The sequence below is a fragment of the Semicossyphus pulcher genome, unplaced genomic scaffold (assembly GCF_022749685.1).
Source record: "Semicossyphus pulcher isolate SPU_LCO1_2020_fin unplaced genomic scaffold, fSemPul1.0.p SCAF_15, whole genome shotgun sequence".
In the NCBI taxonomy this organism is placed as follows: domain Eukaryota; kingdom Metazoa; phylum Chordata; class Actinopteri; order Labriformes; family Labridae; genus Semicossyphus; species Semicossyphus pulcher.
Window position 1 is genome coordinate 23530097 of NW_027211659.1, and position 13936 is coordinate 23544032.

Below are 13936 nucleotides of genomic sequence, written 5' to 3' on the forward strand. Positions count from 1 at the left end.
ATTTCATATTTAAAGTAATAATCTCGAAGATTTTTATTTAAATAAATGTCTGTTAAGTCTCTATCTATCGCTGAATGAGGTAACACAATGGTGATTGAGCCTATGGCCCACTGATGAAAGCCTTTGCATTTGCAGTATTACAGACTGAGTGTCTGGTGCGACTTTCTCTGAAAAAATCACAAGCAGTGCCCAATTAGTGACGCATTTTCACCCAGCAGTGGTTGGTCTGCCAGAGAGGGTAGGCGGAGCTAAGCGGCTGCTTTTCCGGTCTCTGCAAGTGTTGGGAGTAAACAGTAATCTACTATGGCTGTACAAACAAAGAACAGTTGGATGACTACAGATACAACTTCAACAATAAGTGAAAATCCAAAGAAAAAGAAACAAATTGGACGCTCAGATGAAGGCAAACAGTCTAAAAAGGAAAGCGACCGTCAGCGAGGAAAATCAAGAGTTACAACCGGAGCCAGCTGTGGACGTCACACATGCAACCCTGTCTGGATATCTGGGAAGTGTGCTGCCGCAATTATTGTTTATTGCCAAAGACAACGAAACTGAAATCTTCGAGATTACCACTTTACAACTACTACAACTAATAGACAAAATTAGAAAGGGCCCTAATAATTCAGGGTTTTCCATATGTTACTGCATGTTAACTCACTTGATGAATGACTCTAACAACAGTCTTTTTATTTTTACAGTATTCAAATCAGATATTTATTATCACAAATACACATTCGGCTTAAACCTCCACAGCACAGTTACAGTCACATCACTTACACACAGGTACATTATTTACATCCAAACTGCAATTTGCATTTTGATTAAGAAACTGTCAAAAATATCCTCACACTCTAACATGACACATTTTCTACAAACAGATATGTAGTTCATTAGATTACTGAAAGAAGTTACTGAAAGAAAATCCACTCCCTCCATTCACTGAACTGCATGAAAATCCATCACAACCCTGTTTAAACCACGTTTATAGACATACTGTTTGTTAATACATAAGCAATGTCAGTGTCACAACTTGAAAGCATCGATCAGTGTCAATTAGGCGACGACAGGAGTCACTCAGGGATCACCTGAAATTTGAGCAGAGAAAAAATTAGACTGAAGGGCAGACAGCGTCAGTCAACATGTTCAACCTCATTCTGTCAAAATGTAAACCTGTCACATGTAAGCCGTCCCTTATTCAGACAGTTTTTAATAAACACATTTTTATCCCGCTTTCTCAGGACATCCGGTCACAGCAGCAGCAGAGTCTGGTTGTGCTTGAAGTTTCTGCCTATTAAATGGAAGTTTTGTCTTGCCACTGCTGCCAAGTGCTTTCTCATGATGGATTCATGTGTCTCCTTAGAATATAACAAAGAGTACAGTCTACACCTGCTCTTTATGTTATGTATACATAAAGATACAATATATATAAATAACTATTATTAATTTTAACTATACATTTAGTTTAAAACTAAGGGCTGCATGCTGTTAGAAGGTTTCAAGTAGAACGCAGTGGGCCTTTCTGTGTGGAGTTTGCATGTTCTCCCTGTGCATACCAGGGTTCCTTCCAGGTACTGTGGCTTCCTCCCACAGTCTAAAGACATGCTTGTTAGGTTTATTGGTGACTCTAAATTGCCCGTAGGTGTGGGTGTGAGTGTGAATGGTTGTCTGTCTCTGCGTGTCAGCCCTGTGATTGACTGGTGATTGGTCCAGGGTGTACCCTGCCTCTCTCTCCCCTCTTTTTATTCTCAGATTTTGAGGCCTAAGGAGCTGAATTATCCAAAATATGAAAAAACTTTAAATCCCCAAACCTGAGATTCTTGTGACCATCATAATAAGAGCAAAAGGCCTAATCATATCAACAAATTACATTCCCCACATTTAGATGCAGTAGATGACATGGCCTTATTGTAGCTCACTTCAAAGTAATTTTATATTCTAGTATCTTTCCCTGCTGCCAGTGTCTATCTCAGTGGTCGAAGTACTAACATTTATTTCATTTTAGGTAAAAGTAACTGCTCTGTTACAAACACCTTAATGTTGCAGATGGTAAAGATGGAGCTGATTTAAATAAACTTAAATTAATTGTTGATTATATATAGCATTATTCTGAATCTGTAATAAGGACCTAGAGCACAGTACTGTTTTAATTTTCTTTCTTTTGCTGTCTAAGCTGAACATGAGTTCTCGTCCTGCTGCTCTTCGATCTGTAAAACCGAATAAATCCACGCACAGGTTTACCACCTGAGCCAGATGATTGAACATAATACTCTTTCGTTAAAAGCCAACATAATAAAATTAACCTAAATATAGTTTACTCCCCTGCACATTTTGGTTTTGTAGGTCTGTGCTCTGGATTGCCTGACCTACATCGCTGAGAGGACCATAAACACCATACAGTATTTACTGAATGCAGCGTACAAGGAGCCAAAACATTTACTGTATTTATTACTATGTGCTGCATGTGCAGTGCCAAGTCATGCAACACACTTATCACGCCATCGTGCCAATTTAGAACCAGGCTGACGGATTTATGTATTTCTTTGATTTTATTTTTGGATTTATTGCCTTAATGTGGTGCAAATATGGCTTTTTTTTGCTGAGCGATTTAATCATGAAAAACGTCAATGCGCTAAAGCACTGTTTTCTCTCATTACCTGACATCGCATCATTCCACTACCTCCACAACATGTGATGCTTCTTTAGACATGGGGGCAAACTCAAGACTTTGTTAATGCCTCCACCTAGTGGTTAAGTTGTGAATTACATCACCGGGTTAAAAATGTATCGCTTCACCAGCTGCTCATCTAAATTCAGTGTTGCCACTAAAGGCAGCAAGAGCCAAGTTTCTTCGGCTCATAAACTGAAAAGGCCTGGCTCTCTCTTTTGCATTTTCATTAACTCAATAGATTACTCTGACATAATAAGGCATCATATTGCATAAATGCATTGCAAAATGTACACTGTGCATCCATAAAGGAGTCCTATTTTATCCCTACAGTCTTAAATAAATACACAGTGCCCAAAAATAAAGTGAGCCATTTGGTATCCCTACATTTATGCATAATTCATATGTAAAATTGGATCTGATCAAGTCACTTAGACAGATATACTTGATGTAAACTAATAACATTCAAACTATCGTTTTCTAAAATGGCATGTTAATTAAATAATCTCAATATTTTTTTAAATTGTCCGGGATCAACACAAATAACATCCCTTAAAAAACTGACTCTTGTCTTTACCATTAATCTCTGAGTTTACTACATTTAAAGAGTGAAAGTGGGCAACATAAAGGTTTCCTTGGCTCTTCCTTAAACTAAATTGGGGACAATGTTCATTTGAAACTGGCAAAGAGATATAATATATGGAACAATTACTTAAAACGAAAGACTATATTTTGTTGCAGAGAAATCTACATCTAAATTTGGTTTGGAGATTGAAGAAAGACAAATGAATAGCCAATCGTAATATAATTGTTAAAGCGCAGCATAGAGTAGCAATTATGATTTATAGTTGTTTTGCTGAGCCTGGGCCCGAACAAACATTACTCAATCAATTTTTACAAGTTTAATTTTCTGCAATCATTTAATGCTAAAAAAAGGAAATGAAAGTGCCCTGTAACACTGGGAAAAAAGTAACTACAAAATGGCTTAGATCTATGAAATGGAATGTTTTACATTTTTTAAGGTCAATCGTGGCCTAAAATCAAGTGGAGAACGGAATTAATGGAAGAGAACTGTTATTTGGATGTTCAAACACATAATTAACAAATAAATGCACCAGAAAATGCACAAGTTCTCATTTTACTATTTCAGGCAGGTTTAGCGTGTCCATTATTTGTGATTTTGAGGAGTACAAGACCAAATTTTGTGACAAAATTTTGTATAATGCAGAGAAATCCTAACCTAAAGTAAATTGCACCCAACAGGCACCTTTTACTTACTCAGTACCCGTAGCTGGGCTTTGCTTTTTGCTTTCCCAGACGTGAACTCCACCTCTCCACTCATGTCCGTGGATGTTTGTCTGAGGGTCAGCCTGTGGACCGTGCCCATCTTCTCCAGGAGGACCCGAGAGCTCGCCTGCAAGGGCTCCCCGTTCAGACTCCACACAGGGGCCTTCAGGACCGGGACTGAGACTTCACATTCAAAGCAGGCTTCATCTGGGGCTGTGACCTCCACATCCTGCAGCTCTCTGACCATCAGCAGAGACTGGGCTGAGGCAGTGCACAAAAGAGAGGGAAAATTGTTAGCTTATAACACACATTTTTAATTACAGACTTTTTCGTAAGATCCACAAACTCCCAAACCCATTCCTTTGTGGAAGCTGACTTTAAAAAGGTAAAATCTCACCATAAAACATCACATGTTCATTTTTCTATCAATATTAGGGAGTCATCTAGTAGACTAAAAACGCTACTTTAATGAATTCATCTGCAACATTGTTTATGTGCAAAAAGACATTTAGAAATGACCTGCTACTTTAATTTTGGAACAAAATTGACGACACCGTATCGATTTTAAATATCTTAATCACTTTTGATGTTTTCCTTTTTATTGACCGCTATTCGAAAGCTTTTTTTTCTGTGTAATTTTTTAACTCTAGTATTTAAATTGCATGAGTGACTTTGTATGTTTGTCTTTGTATGTCTTTCTGTTGTGTTTTTTATACAATGGCGGCAGGAAGAAGGAGGGTCTTTAGACTTTGGTCTTTAGTTTTTATGATGACTTTGGATTGTTTCAGATTGTTCTACTTTTTGCAGGCGTTTTGTTTAATAGTTATGTATGGAATTAAATGTGTTTGTGTTGCACATTTAATAAGATCTCGTTTTCTGAGGTAATATCAAGTGTCATTGTTTTTTTTTGTCAAAAATCATTAGCACCTGCTACAAAAAATCCAGTCCCACAATTCCCTGATGCTGTTACTGTTTTCACAAAATCAGAACCCATCGCTGTCATCCCACAATGTTGTCAATAGATAATGATGCTTATGTTATTTTAAAGCATAAGCCAGTGCAACATTGAGCTAACACAACCAAAATGCAGCAACATTGCAAAAAAAGTCTAATTGTGCTGTTATTTATGGACAGGTTAGGTTGGTGGCTCTCAAGCTTTTTCAAAAATGTACCTCTTTCATATATTTTTATAGCCAAGTAGGCCCTAACTTACACAAAACAATTTGGAAGGAAAAAAGCCTGCAGGAGCACAACAAAGCCATGAGTGACATAAGTGACTGAAACACTTGCTTAGGTTGCCCAGAAATAACATCCCATTGTCCATGGGACACTTTTTACATAAAGAATTATTATGACAAAGTTTGTGTCCAGTCGGTCGAATAAGGTCTTCCATCATTATCCATAATAACTAAATTCTGATTAATCCATCAGTTGTTTCTCAAAACTCTGGACTTTCAACCCTTTAAGCCAACAAGTGTTCATTAATAGCACAGAAATAAATAGCCAAATTACAATTGAGTGTGTGTGAAATGGGGTTAAATTTTGTGCAAATGTCCTGGTGTCATCCTGTTACATTTAGAGAAACTACATGTGTTAGCTTTGATTCGCCAGTAGATGGAGCTGTGAGGTTTTTGTATATGATCCTCCGCTCCCTTTGTGGTATTACTGTAGGAGGCTGGTTGCTATAGCACTCTGCAGTGAGTTCTCAAGAAAAAGGAGCATTATTGTTGAGCTATGACAATCAAAATCATTTGTCATTAATACCTGTACATGATATAGGATTATCATCAGACACATGTCAATAACAAGAGCAGTAGTATAGCATATATATGACCGCCTCATAACAGCAAATCAAAGCTCATCTAGCTTTATATGTGTTGTCAGATTGGTATTGAAAGTTGCATTAGCTTTTTTTCTTCACTGGATTGATAAGGTTGTATAGTACACTTTTAAAACAAATGAAAAGTTTAGGCTGTCTACTACATAGAGCCTGTAATTGATCATGAACTCACTTACCCTCCACTGTTAGTTTTGCAGAGCATGTATGCTCTCCAACCTGCACACTGTATGTGCCCTCATCATGTAGCGCCACCTCTTGGATGATCAGTTTGCGGTAACAGCCTTCGCTGCAGATCTCAAAGCGCTCGGAGGGCAGGATGACATTGCAGCCTTTGTACCAGCGGATGCTACATCTGGGGTTAGACACCGCGCAGTCCAGGAGCACACGCGTTTTCTCAAGGGCCGTCTTATCCTGCAGAGGTTTCACTATGTTGACCGGAAGCTCTGAAAAGACAAGTTGCAATTTAGATTCAGAAATGTAACTTGATGACTGAAGAATTATTACAAACTCTGACTTAATAACAGACATCATATTTTACCCACCTTTTCCCTCCAATCTGAACCCTTTATAATATGAACAGATAATTTACTGTACAGTGCTGAAGTAGGCAAATCACACACATTGTAAAACTAGGTTCTTCCCGTAAATACATTTAAACTCCATTGTCATTAATACACACTTAATTTGGAATACCTAGTTATATATATTTTACTATACCTGCCACCTCCAGGTAGGCAACAGATTCAACATGTCTGGCCACAAATTTGATCTCTCCAGAGTCCTCTGCTCGCACATTGCACATAAGAAGAAAATGTTTGGTTCCTGAAATAAAAAGAAATCATAATTTTCCCATTTCTCTTTAAGGTATGTTTTTTTTTTTACACATTTACGAATGTATTCTCTTTAGGTCCGTTATTGCATTGTTTGTTTTTTTGTAGAGTATGTTTGTGATTTTGAAGCTGACCTTCCTGGCGGATCTTGATGGTGCTGGTTGATTGTATCATCTCTCCATTTTTGTACCATTCTCCTGGCACGTCCTCCACTGAGATCTCACAAACAAACACTGCATTCTGATCCTCCTGGATGTCCAGGTCCTCGAGGCCGTGACGTATCAGCAGCTCACGCTCTGAAGAGAGAATGAACATTTAGGGAAATTTGACATTACAGTGGGCTTAACAATATCAAAGTCTGATCTGAGCATGACCACCAACTTCATTTACTATTAAGTAAATACTACTACCAGTCTAGCCATTAATATTTGTACTTCAGTAACAGTAGTACTTAATATTTATGTTATATTATTGCAAATAATACTGATACTTTAAATCCCAATCCGAGAAAAATATTTTGTGACAACGGCTTGGTGTGAAAATTTGGATATGAATTTCTACTCAAACTCATGACCAAGTAACTAAAGTATTAAATATAAATAGTGTTAAATTCATTAGCATTATTCTATTAGCATTCAACTGTCCGGCTTAGTACCCTGTCTCCCGATGACATGTTCATTTTGTGTTTAAAAAAAAGCATTCACAATTTAACTTTTTCAGAATGTTTACTGACTTTTAAAGTATTCAATATACAACATGAATGTATAATGATGCACACCCACACAGGTGTTTTCAATTACTTTCAATTAGACCTCGAGTCAAGTATGACAAATTAAGTCACCGGACTCCATGTACCAATAGGAGTGGATGAAGAGTAATTTGTCCCGCCCTGACAGATTTCAGAAGAGAGAGTGTGAGGAAAAGTCTAATCAGGCATAACTGAAATCACCTGTGTAGGAGGGTTAGTGAGTGTGCAGGGACTTAAGCCTTTTTATATCAACCAAGGTAAGCATTTAAAAAAAAAAAAATTAAGTTATGTTGGTGTTCTATGTATTTTCTGCTGCTTAAATCAAGGTTTGTTTGACTTTGAAATGAGCTGAGTTTTTTTTATTGAGCAAACTTGAGATAAAATTAGATGGGCTGTGCAGCTAGCTTTAGCTTTGAGTCCGGTTTGTGGTTTTCAAGCTAGCAGCCTCTCTAAAGAAATGGCTGGTGCTTTAATTATTAGAACTTTCCTTATGAATTGTTGAAAAAAGTTTATTGCTGGCTAAATGGCAGTCACTCAGGGGACATAATAGAGTCAAAGACTTTAAAGAGAAGCAACACCAATACCACCAATCACACAACCTCGAACGTATAGTATTTAGACAGCAGACCTACCATAGACCTCCACCGTGCAGGATGTTGTAACATCTCCAGCATCGCACGTGTACACTCCAGAATCACTGACGTGACATTTCATGATCTGAAGAAACCGTTTCCTTCCCATCGCATAAATACGCAATTCTTTGCTTGGCTTCACGTCAACCCCATTCTGAAAAGGATTTAAAAAACACAATCGTTTAATTAACACAATGTGGAGTTAATCACTTCCAAAGATCTGAAACTGCGTGTGATGCATTGTCCAGTTCAGTTAGGTAAGGCTGTTTGTCGTTCCGCGTTTAAATCAGAGCAACACTGAGCAGAGCTTTCAAATGCTTGGTGGTTGTGGCTGAAATAATTTGTTCACAATGTTTGCTGTTCAGTATCAGTCTTAAGCTCTCATGTAGTGTTTTGGATATGTGAAAATGTGCATGTTTTTTTCTTACACTTTTCAAATCAAACACATTGCCCCATTACACTAAATCATATATATTTTTGTAAAAAAACCAAACAATTCAAACCTTTAACCATTTCACATCAATGGTATGTCTTGACAGCTCACACTCGATAGAGATTACCGCCCCATCAGGGAATTTCTGGTCTTCCAGTTTTCTGAAAATGGTCACTGGGGGCTCTGGTGAAAAAAACAAAGCATTCTTAGTTTGGTAAACCAACCCTTCTAGAATTTTCTCCAATTTAAAGTAGCCTACACTGTTAAGTTATGTGGACTAATTTTCTGTGATGACATTTTCATCCAATAGTCATCCTCAGCTTTTCAACCCCTAGCTCAAAGGGATGATGCATAGTGAGTGACATGGTATGGTGCGGATTATTTTACAGCATGAGGATAAACTAGCACCTGACAGAAAAGACTGAACAGAGCTACCGCTTTTCAGTGGGCCACGCTAGGCTATTTTGTGTTTGTAACGTGAGACTGGATGAAGGCAACGGTAGCAGAGCCGTCACTGTATTCTATTATCATGCCTCCACTGGTTGGCATTCGGTCTACTTTGAGAGGACCACTTTAGCCACAAGTCGACAACAAAATGAGTACAGTAAAATTTGTTTTGGTAGTAGTCTGTACTCCTCATGGTTTGTGAGCTGAAAAATAAAAACAGACTTACTTTAGAAGTACAATATGAAGGGGAAGTTTGGATTTTTTTAAAACTGGACCCAATTTTATCAGATTTTGGGTCTTATTTACAAATACTAATTATTTTGGAATTGCTTCAGCTGCTAGCCCCAAACATGGGCTGTAATGGCTAATGTTGTCATTCAGGTCATATGTGCCCAAGCAAAGTGCCTTCATTTTGGCCACTAACAGGCTCCTATTGTCAATAAACTTTCTGACGACATTACAGAAAGGATCGTTTGACCTTATTGTTAAGGTAAGACCCCTTTTTTGAAACCAGCCATTAACATAGCTCTCTGCAAAGCAAGAAAATCCATTGACAAAAACAGTAATTGTACCTTGCAGAACACAGCAGTCGCTGGTTGACTGATGGCTCTATTGGTTAGTTTGTCTGTGATATTGTGTTCTGCTGGATCTAACCTACTCATTAAAACACTAAAACAATAAGAGGGCCATCTAGGTACTTTTGGTTATGTTTCCAGACACTTTGAATAAAATTCTGAGTCTGTCAGTAGAAGGTACTTTGAGTTGATCTGGGCCATTTGTATCCAAAGAATACGTTTCAGCCATTACCGCAGACTGTAATGGCTAAACCTTTTTTTTACCTCGTCATTTAGACCCCCACAGACTGTAACTTCCCTTTAAGTATGTTACTTTACAGTGACTCCAATAAAAAATGGCATTTTATATTTCTACAATGTAAAAGTCAAATACTGTTTCTGTATTTTGATCTTCCAAATGTATTTGTTAGTTAACCTACCTTTCACAACAAGCCTTGCAGATGTCTTCAGATTCTCTACACTGAACATAAAGGTCCCAGTGTCCTCAACCGATAGGTTGGAGACAGTGAGGCTGTGCACTTGTCCTTTGGCACTCATACGGAAGTGATTTGTTGGCTTCAGCTTGATTGCGTTTCTTGTCCAGGTGCCCGGGACGTTGGGATGGGAGAGCTCCACCTCAAAAGATGCCGTTTCTCTTTCAGTAGTTTTAATGTCAGCCAGCCCTCTTTTGATTGTGATTTTTCGAGCTGTAATGAAAATTACAGGGCTGTGAAAAGTGCGAACATCTAAGTAGTCCAGCCATTACATTTAGCTATCCTCTTTGTGGGTGTTTTACTTACTTTACTTTTTTGTATAATGAATAGTTATACAAAGGTCATTTTGAAAGATTAGCCCAATCTCTGTAGCAGAATAGACTTGGAGTCTGTTCTGTGAACAGCAGTATGCCACTAAACAATACAAGTTGGCACACATTGACAAGCCGATATTTTAGTCATTTGAGTACAGGGCTTTACACAAAAGCCACATCTGAAACTGCCAACATTTTTCACTTATTCTAACACAGACAAGCATTCCCTGTGGAAAAAAAGGAGTGTTTATTTTGGAGACCTGATGACAACAACCTTAGTTTTGAAGGCCAGAGTATAAATTTAGATGCAATGAGAGGAGATCCAAATTCATAGGAGGTGCCAACAGCAGCCTGAAGTCCTGACTGTCCCCTTCCCACCCACACTAGTGTTGAAAGAACAGCCTTTAATTCACCCATTGGCCTGTGGATCATAGGACTAAGAAATATAAGCAGCATGTACCAAGAAAAACAAGCATAAGTGCGTCTTAATCACTAGAACATGTCGATTTTATAGTGTGTCAAGCCTGCTATTTCGAGAGATGTAAGTGGTACTTGTTCTTGGCAAATTTTTACTTTGTATTCCAGCTATGAAACAAAAGCATCTTAACTTGTTATACATCAAGAATTTGCCATAAAACATTAGTAGGATTTGCCTTTGACAGCAGTAATCTTAAGGACTTTATAGTTCCTGTGTCAACACAAAAACCCTGGTCTGAAAGTCAGCTTGGGTTGTAAGGCTATCACCTGTTGGTTGCCATCATGTTCCAGTACAAGTGCCACCCTGGTCCCCAGTCACTCAAATTACTCTTACTCAGTTAATTGAGCTTTGCCTTCACAAGAAGCAGCAATGGAGGGTGTGCAAGAGGTGGAGTTGTCGGCAACGGTGGTAAACAAACAGCAACAGGGCATAGTGAGAACACGTGCACACTCACGTTCCACTGTGAGCTGGGCTTGCGTGCGGTCATGGAGGGTTTCACAGCTGTAGGTGCCCCGGTCAGAGATGGCCAGTGTGTGGATGGTCAGACTGAATTTTCGGTCCTTGTGTTTTTGGGTGTACTTGGCTCCAGGGTGGATCAGCACACCTTGCCTCATCCACTGCACCTCTCCCGAATCCACACTCACCTCCACCTCTAGGGTTGCCTCACTGTGCTCTTCAGCTACAACTGGTGCCATTTTCTTCGTGAACAACACCTGTTGCTCTAAAAATGAATTCAGCAAGTTACAAGATAACTGCATAATGCCAGTGTAAAGTAGTTGAAGATCAGGAACGTTACATTCAAGCACACACGGACTTGCCCCCTGCTGTGTCACACACCAAAACGACTGAGCCACTTGTCTCTGTCATTTACTAGAGGAATTCTAACAGGACAAGCTGCCAAGCACTAACCGTTGACAGCCCTCTTAAAAAAAATAAATGTATCTTTGAGGGTCAATATTAATCATATACAGTGTATGCTTATGGTACACAGCCATTCTAAGGGTCTTGCCTTTCAGTTCACATTCACGTCGGTATTGCTGAAAATAGCTTGCAGTTGAAAATATGGCGATAAGTACCAGAGATATGAGATTATTGAATAGTACATGTGAATAGTAAATGGTTGTTTCATGTTGGAACTTCTGTGATTCATTGAGACAAATATATAATCATAGTGTTTATGTTTGGGGCCACAACTCACCTTGAACCTGGAGTTCTGCCTCTGATACCAACCCCTCGGCATCAGCTGTCACTCTGGCGCTATCTGAAACCATGCAGTTGTGGATGCAGAGCATGTGGCATAGCCCGTTGCTTGAAATGAGAGTGCGCTCATTCAAAGCTACTTGCTTGCCATTAAGGCGCCACACCAACTGAGTGTCCTCTGGTGAAACCACACACTTAAATACTGCGTCTTCTCCTTCACAGACAGTGATGTTACGAAGCTCCGCTATGAACTCAACAACACGGGGAGCTGCGGGCAAAGCATTCCGAGGAATGAGACACTGTGCTTTACATTGTTTCTGTCTGACATGCCTTAAAGTTTTCTGAAATTACTTACTATCTACTCTGACAGTGGCTGAGGTCCTGTCATCTGTGGATTCACAGGCATATTCTCCAGCATCTTCCTCTTCTAGCTGGTGGATGGTAAAGCTTCGCTCTCGACCTTGTGCACGTATTGTGTGCCGACGGCTTGGAGAAATCTCTTGGCCATCTTTTAACCACTGGACATCTCCTTTGGGCTTGTTGATCTCACATCGTAATATAAGGCTACTGCCCTTCAAAGACACCGTGTTCTCCAAAGGTCTGGTGAATTTCACTGTCATTTCTGATATGTAGAAAAACCATAATTCCAGAGTTGTAACTTTGACACAGTCACTGAAAATCAAATGTTAACGTGAAATATAGGTCACATTGGTTGGGGAGAGCCAAATTCTTACCTTTGACTGAAAGACTGAAATACATCTCATCCGTGTTTACGTCACAGACATATTCTCCAGAATCTGACAGCTGCAGGGGATTAATAGTGAGCTTGTGGGTAATACCCTCACTGGAGATGTGAATGTTGTCCGCGTTCAGTAGTTGGCCATCTTTCAGCCACCGAACATTAGCTCTTTCACGGCTCACAATGGCACACAGTGTGACACTCTCATTTTCATAAGCTGAGATGTTATTACTTTCATTTTTATTCACAAACTTGACTGGTGGCTCTGTGGAAAATGAGATTCACAGAAACACTTAAATTCCATCTTCATACATGAAACCATTTGTGAATCAAGCAGAACTATGGAAGCAAATGTTTCTCAGTAATTCAGGTCTTACCTTGGACATCAACAATTGTTATCAATTTGTCATCGATGGCATCGCAAATGTATTTTCCAGAGTCAGAGGGCTGAAGTCCAGAGAGAACAAGTTTCCTCACAACGTCATGGCTGTCAATTTTTATACGAGTGTCTGGTTTCAGTACCTCGCCATTCCATAACCACTGAACAGTGGCGTTCGGCCGAGACACCTCACACTCCAGAGTAAGGTCATCTCCTGCCACCAGAATGTGATGCTCTGGGTTGCCTGAGTTTCCAATGATTTGCACTGGAGGTTCTGCAGATGAAAGACATAGCGTTATTTTCCTCCTGCGTGAAGGAAGGACCGATAACCGTTGCATTGCTTAATAATATGATCACCTTTGACAGTGATATAGAAGACCATCTTATCATCCTTTGCATCACAGGTGTACTCTCCTGAGTCCTCCAGCCCAGCATTAAGGACAACCAGTGAACGGAAAACGCCTTGCTCCTCGCTACAGTATCGTTCAGTGTCATCAATTAATTGATTATCTTTGTACCAGCTGACAGAGGCATTGGATCTTGATAGCTCACACACTAGAATTATGTCATCTGATACTAAGAACTGTTTTTCTGTTTTTGCATCGGTTTTGCCAAGAATTTTTACAGGCAACTCTGAAAATGAACAGAAAAGAACAGAAATTCTATTGAGAAAGAAAATCTTTAGTATTCTTTTCATGTGTTGTTAACTTTGAATTTAATTATTTGCTCTATAAAAGTTAGCTGCATGGTACAAAGCATACAATTTTAGTATATTACCTTGCTCCAACTAGAGGAATAACATGAACTTTTAAATAACTTAACTTTTAAAATAAATAAATTGTGGATCATGATTGCACCACATACAGAACTTGTAAAAATAGAAGAGATCAAAGGAT

The 13936-nt window shown here is 39.0% G+C and overlaps 1 protein-coding gene across 1 annotated transcript in view; it reads right to left on the minus strand.

The window, feature by feature from the left end:
- Positions 1-444: 444 nt before the first annotated feature.
- The window catches only part of obsl1b (obscurin like cytoskeletal adaptor 1b), a 32551-nt gene continuing 19059 nt past the window's right edge, over positions 445-13936 (minus strand). The window contains exons 11-22 of the mRNA XM_069663370.1: positions 13398-13673; positions 13039-13314; positions 11921-12190; positions 11177-11443; positions 9877-10143; positions 8506-8618; positions 8003-8156; positions 6757-6918; positions 6510-6614; positions 5969-6235; positions 3944-4213; positions 445-1085 (exon numbers count right to left, since the gene is read on the minus strand). Of these exons, the coding sequence (XP_069519471.1) occupies positions 1075-1085; positions 3944-4213; positions 5969-6235; positions 6510-6614; positions 6757-6918; positions 8003-8156; positions 8506-8618; positions 9877-10143; positions 11177-11443; positions 11921-12190; positions 13039-13314; positions 13398-13673 (2438 nt within the window). The 3' untranslated portion in view covers positions 445-1074. The remainder of the gene's footprint in view (positions 1086-3943; positions 4214-5968; positions 6236-6509; positions 6615-6756; positions 6919-8002; positions 8157-8505; positions 8619-9876; positions 10144-11176; positions 11444-11920; positions 12191-13038; positions 13315-13397; positions 13674-13936) is intronic.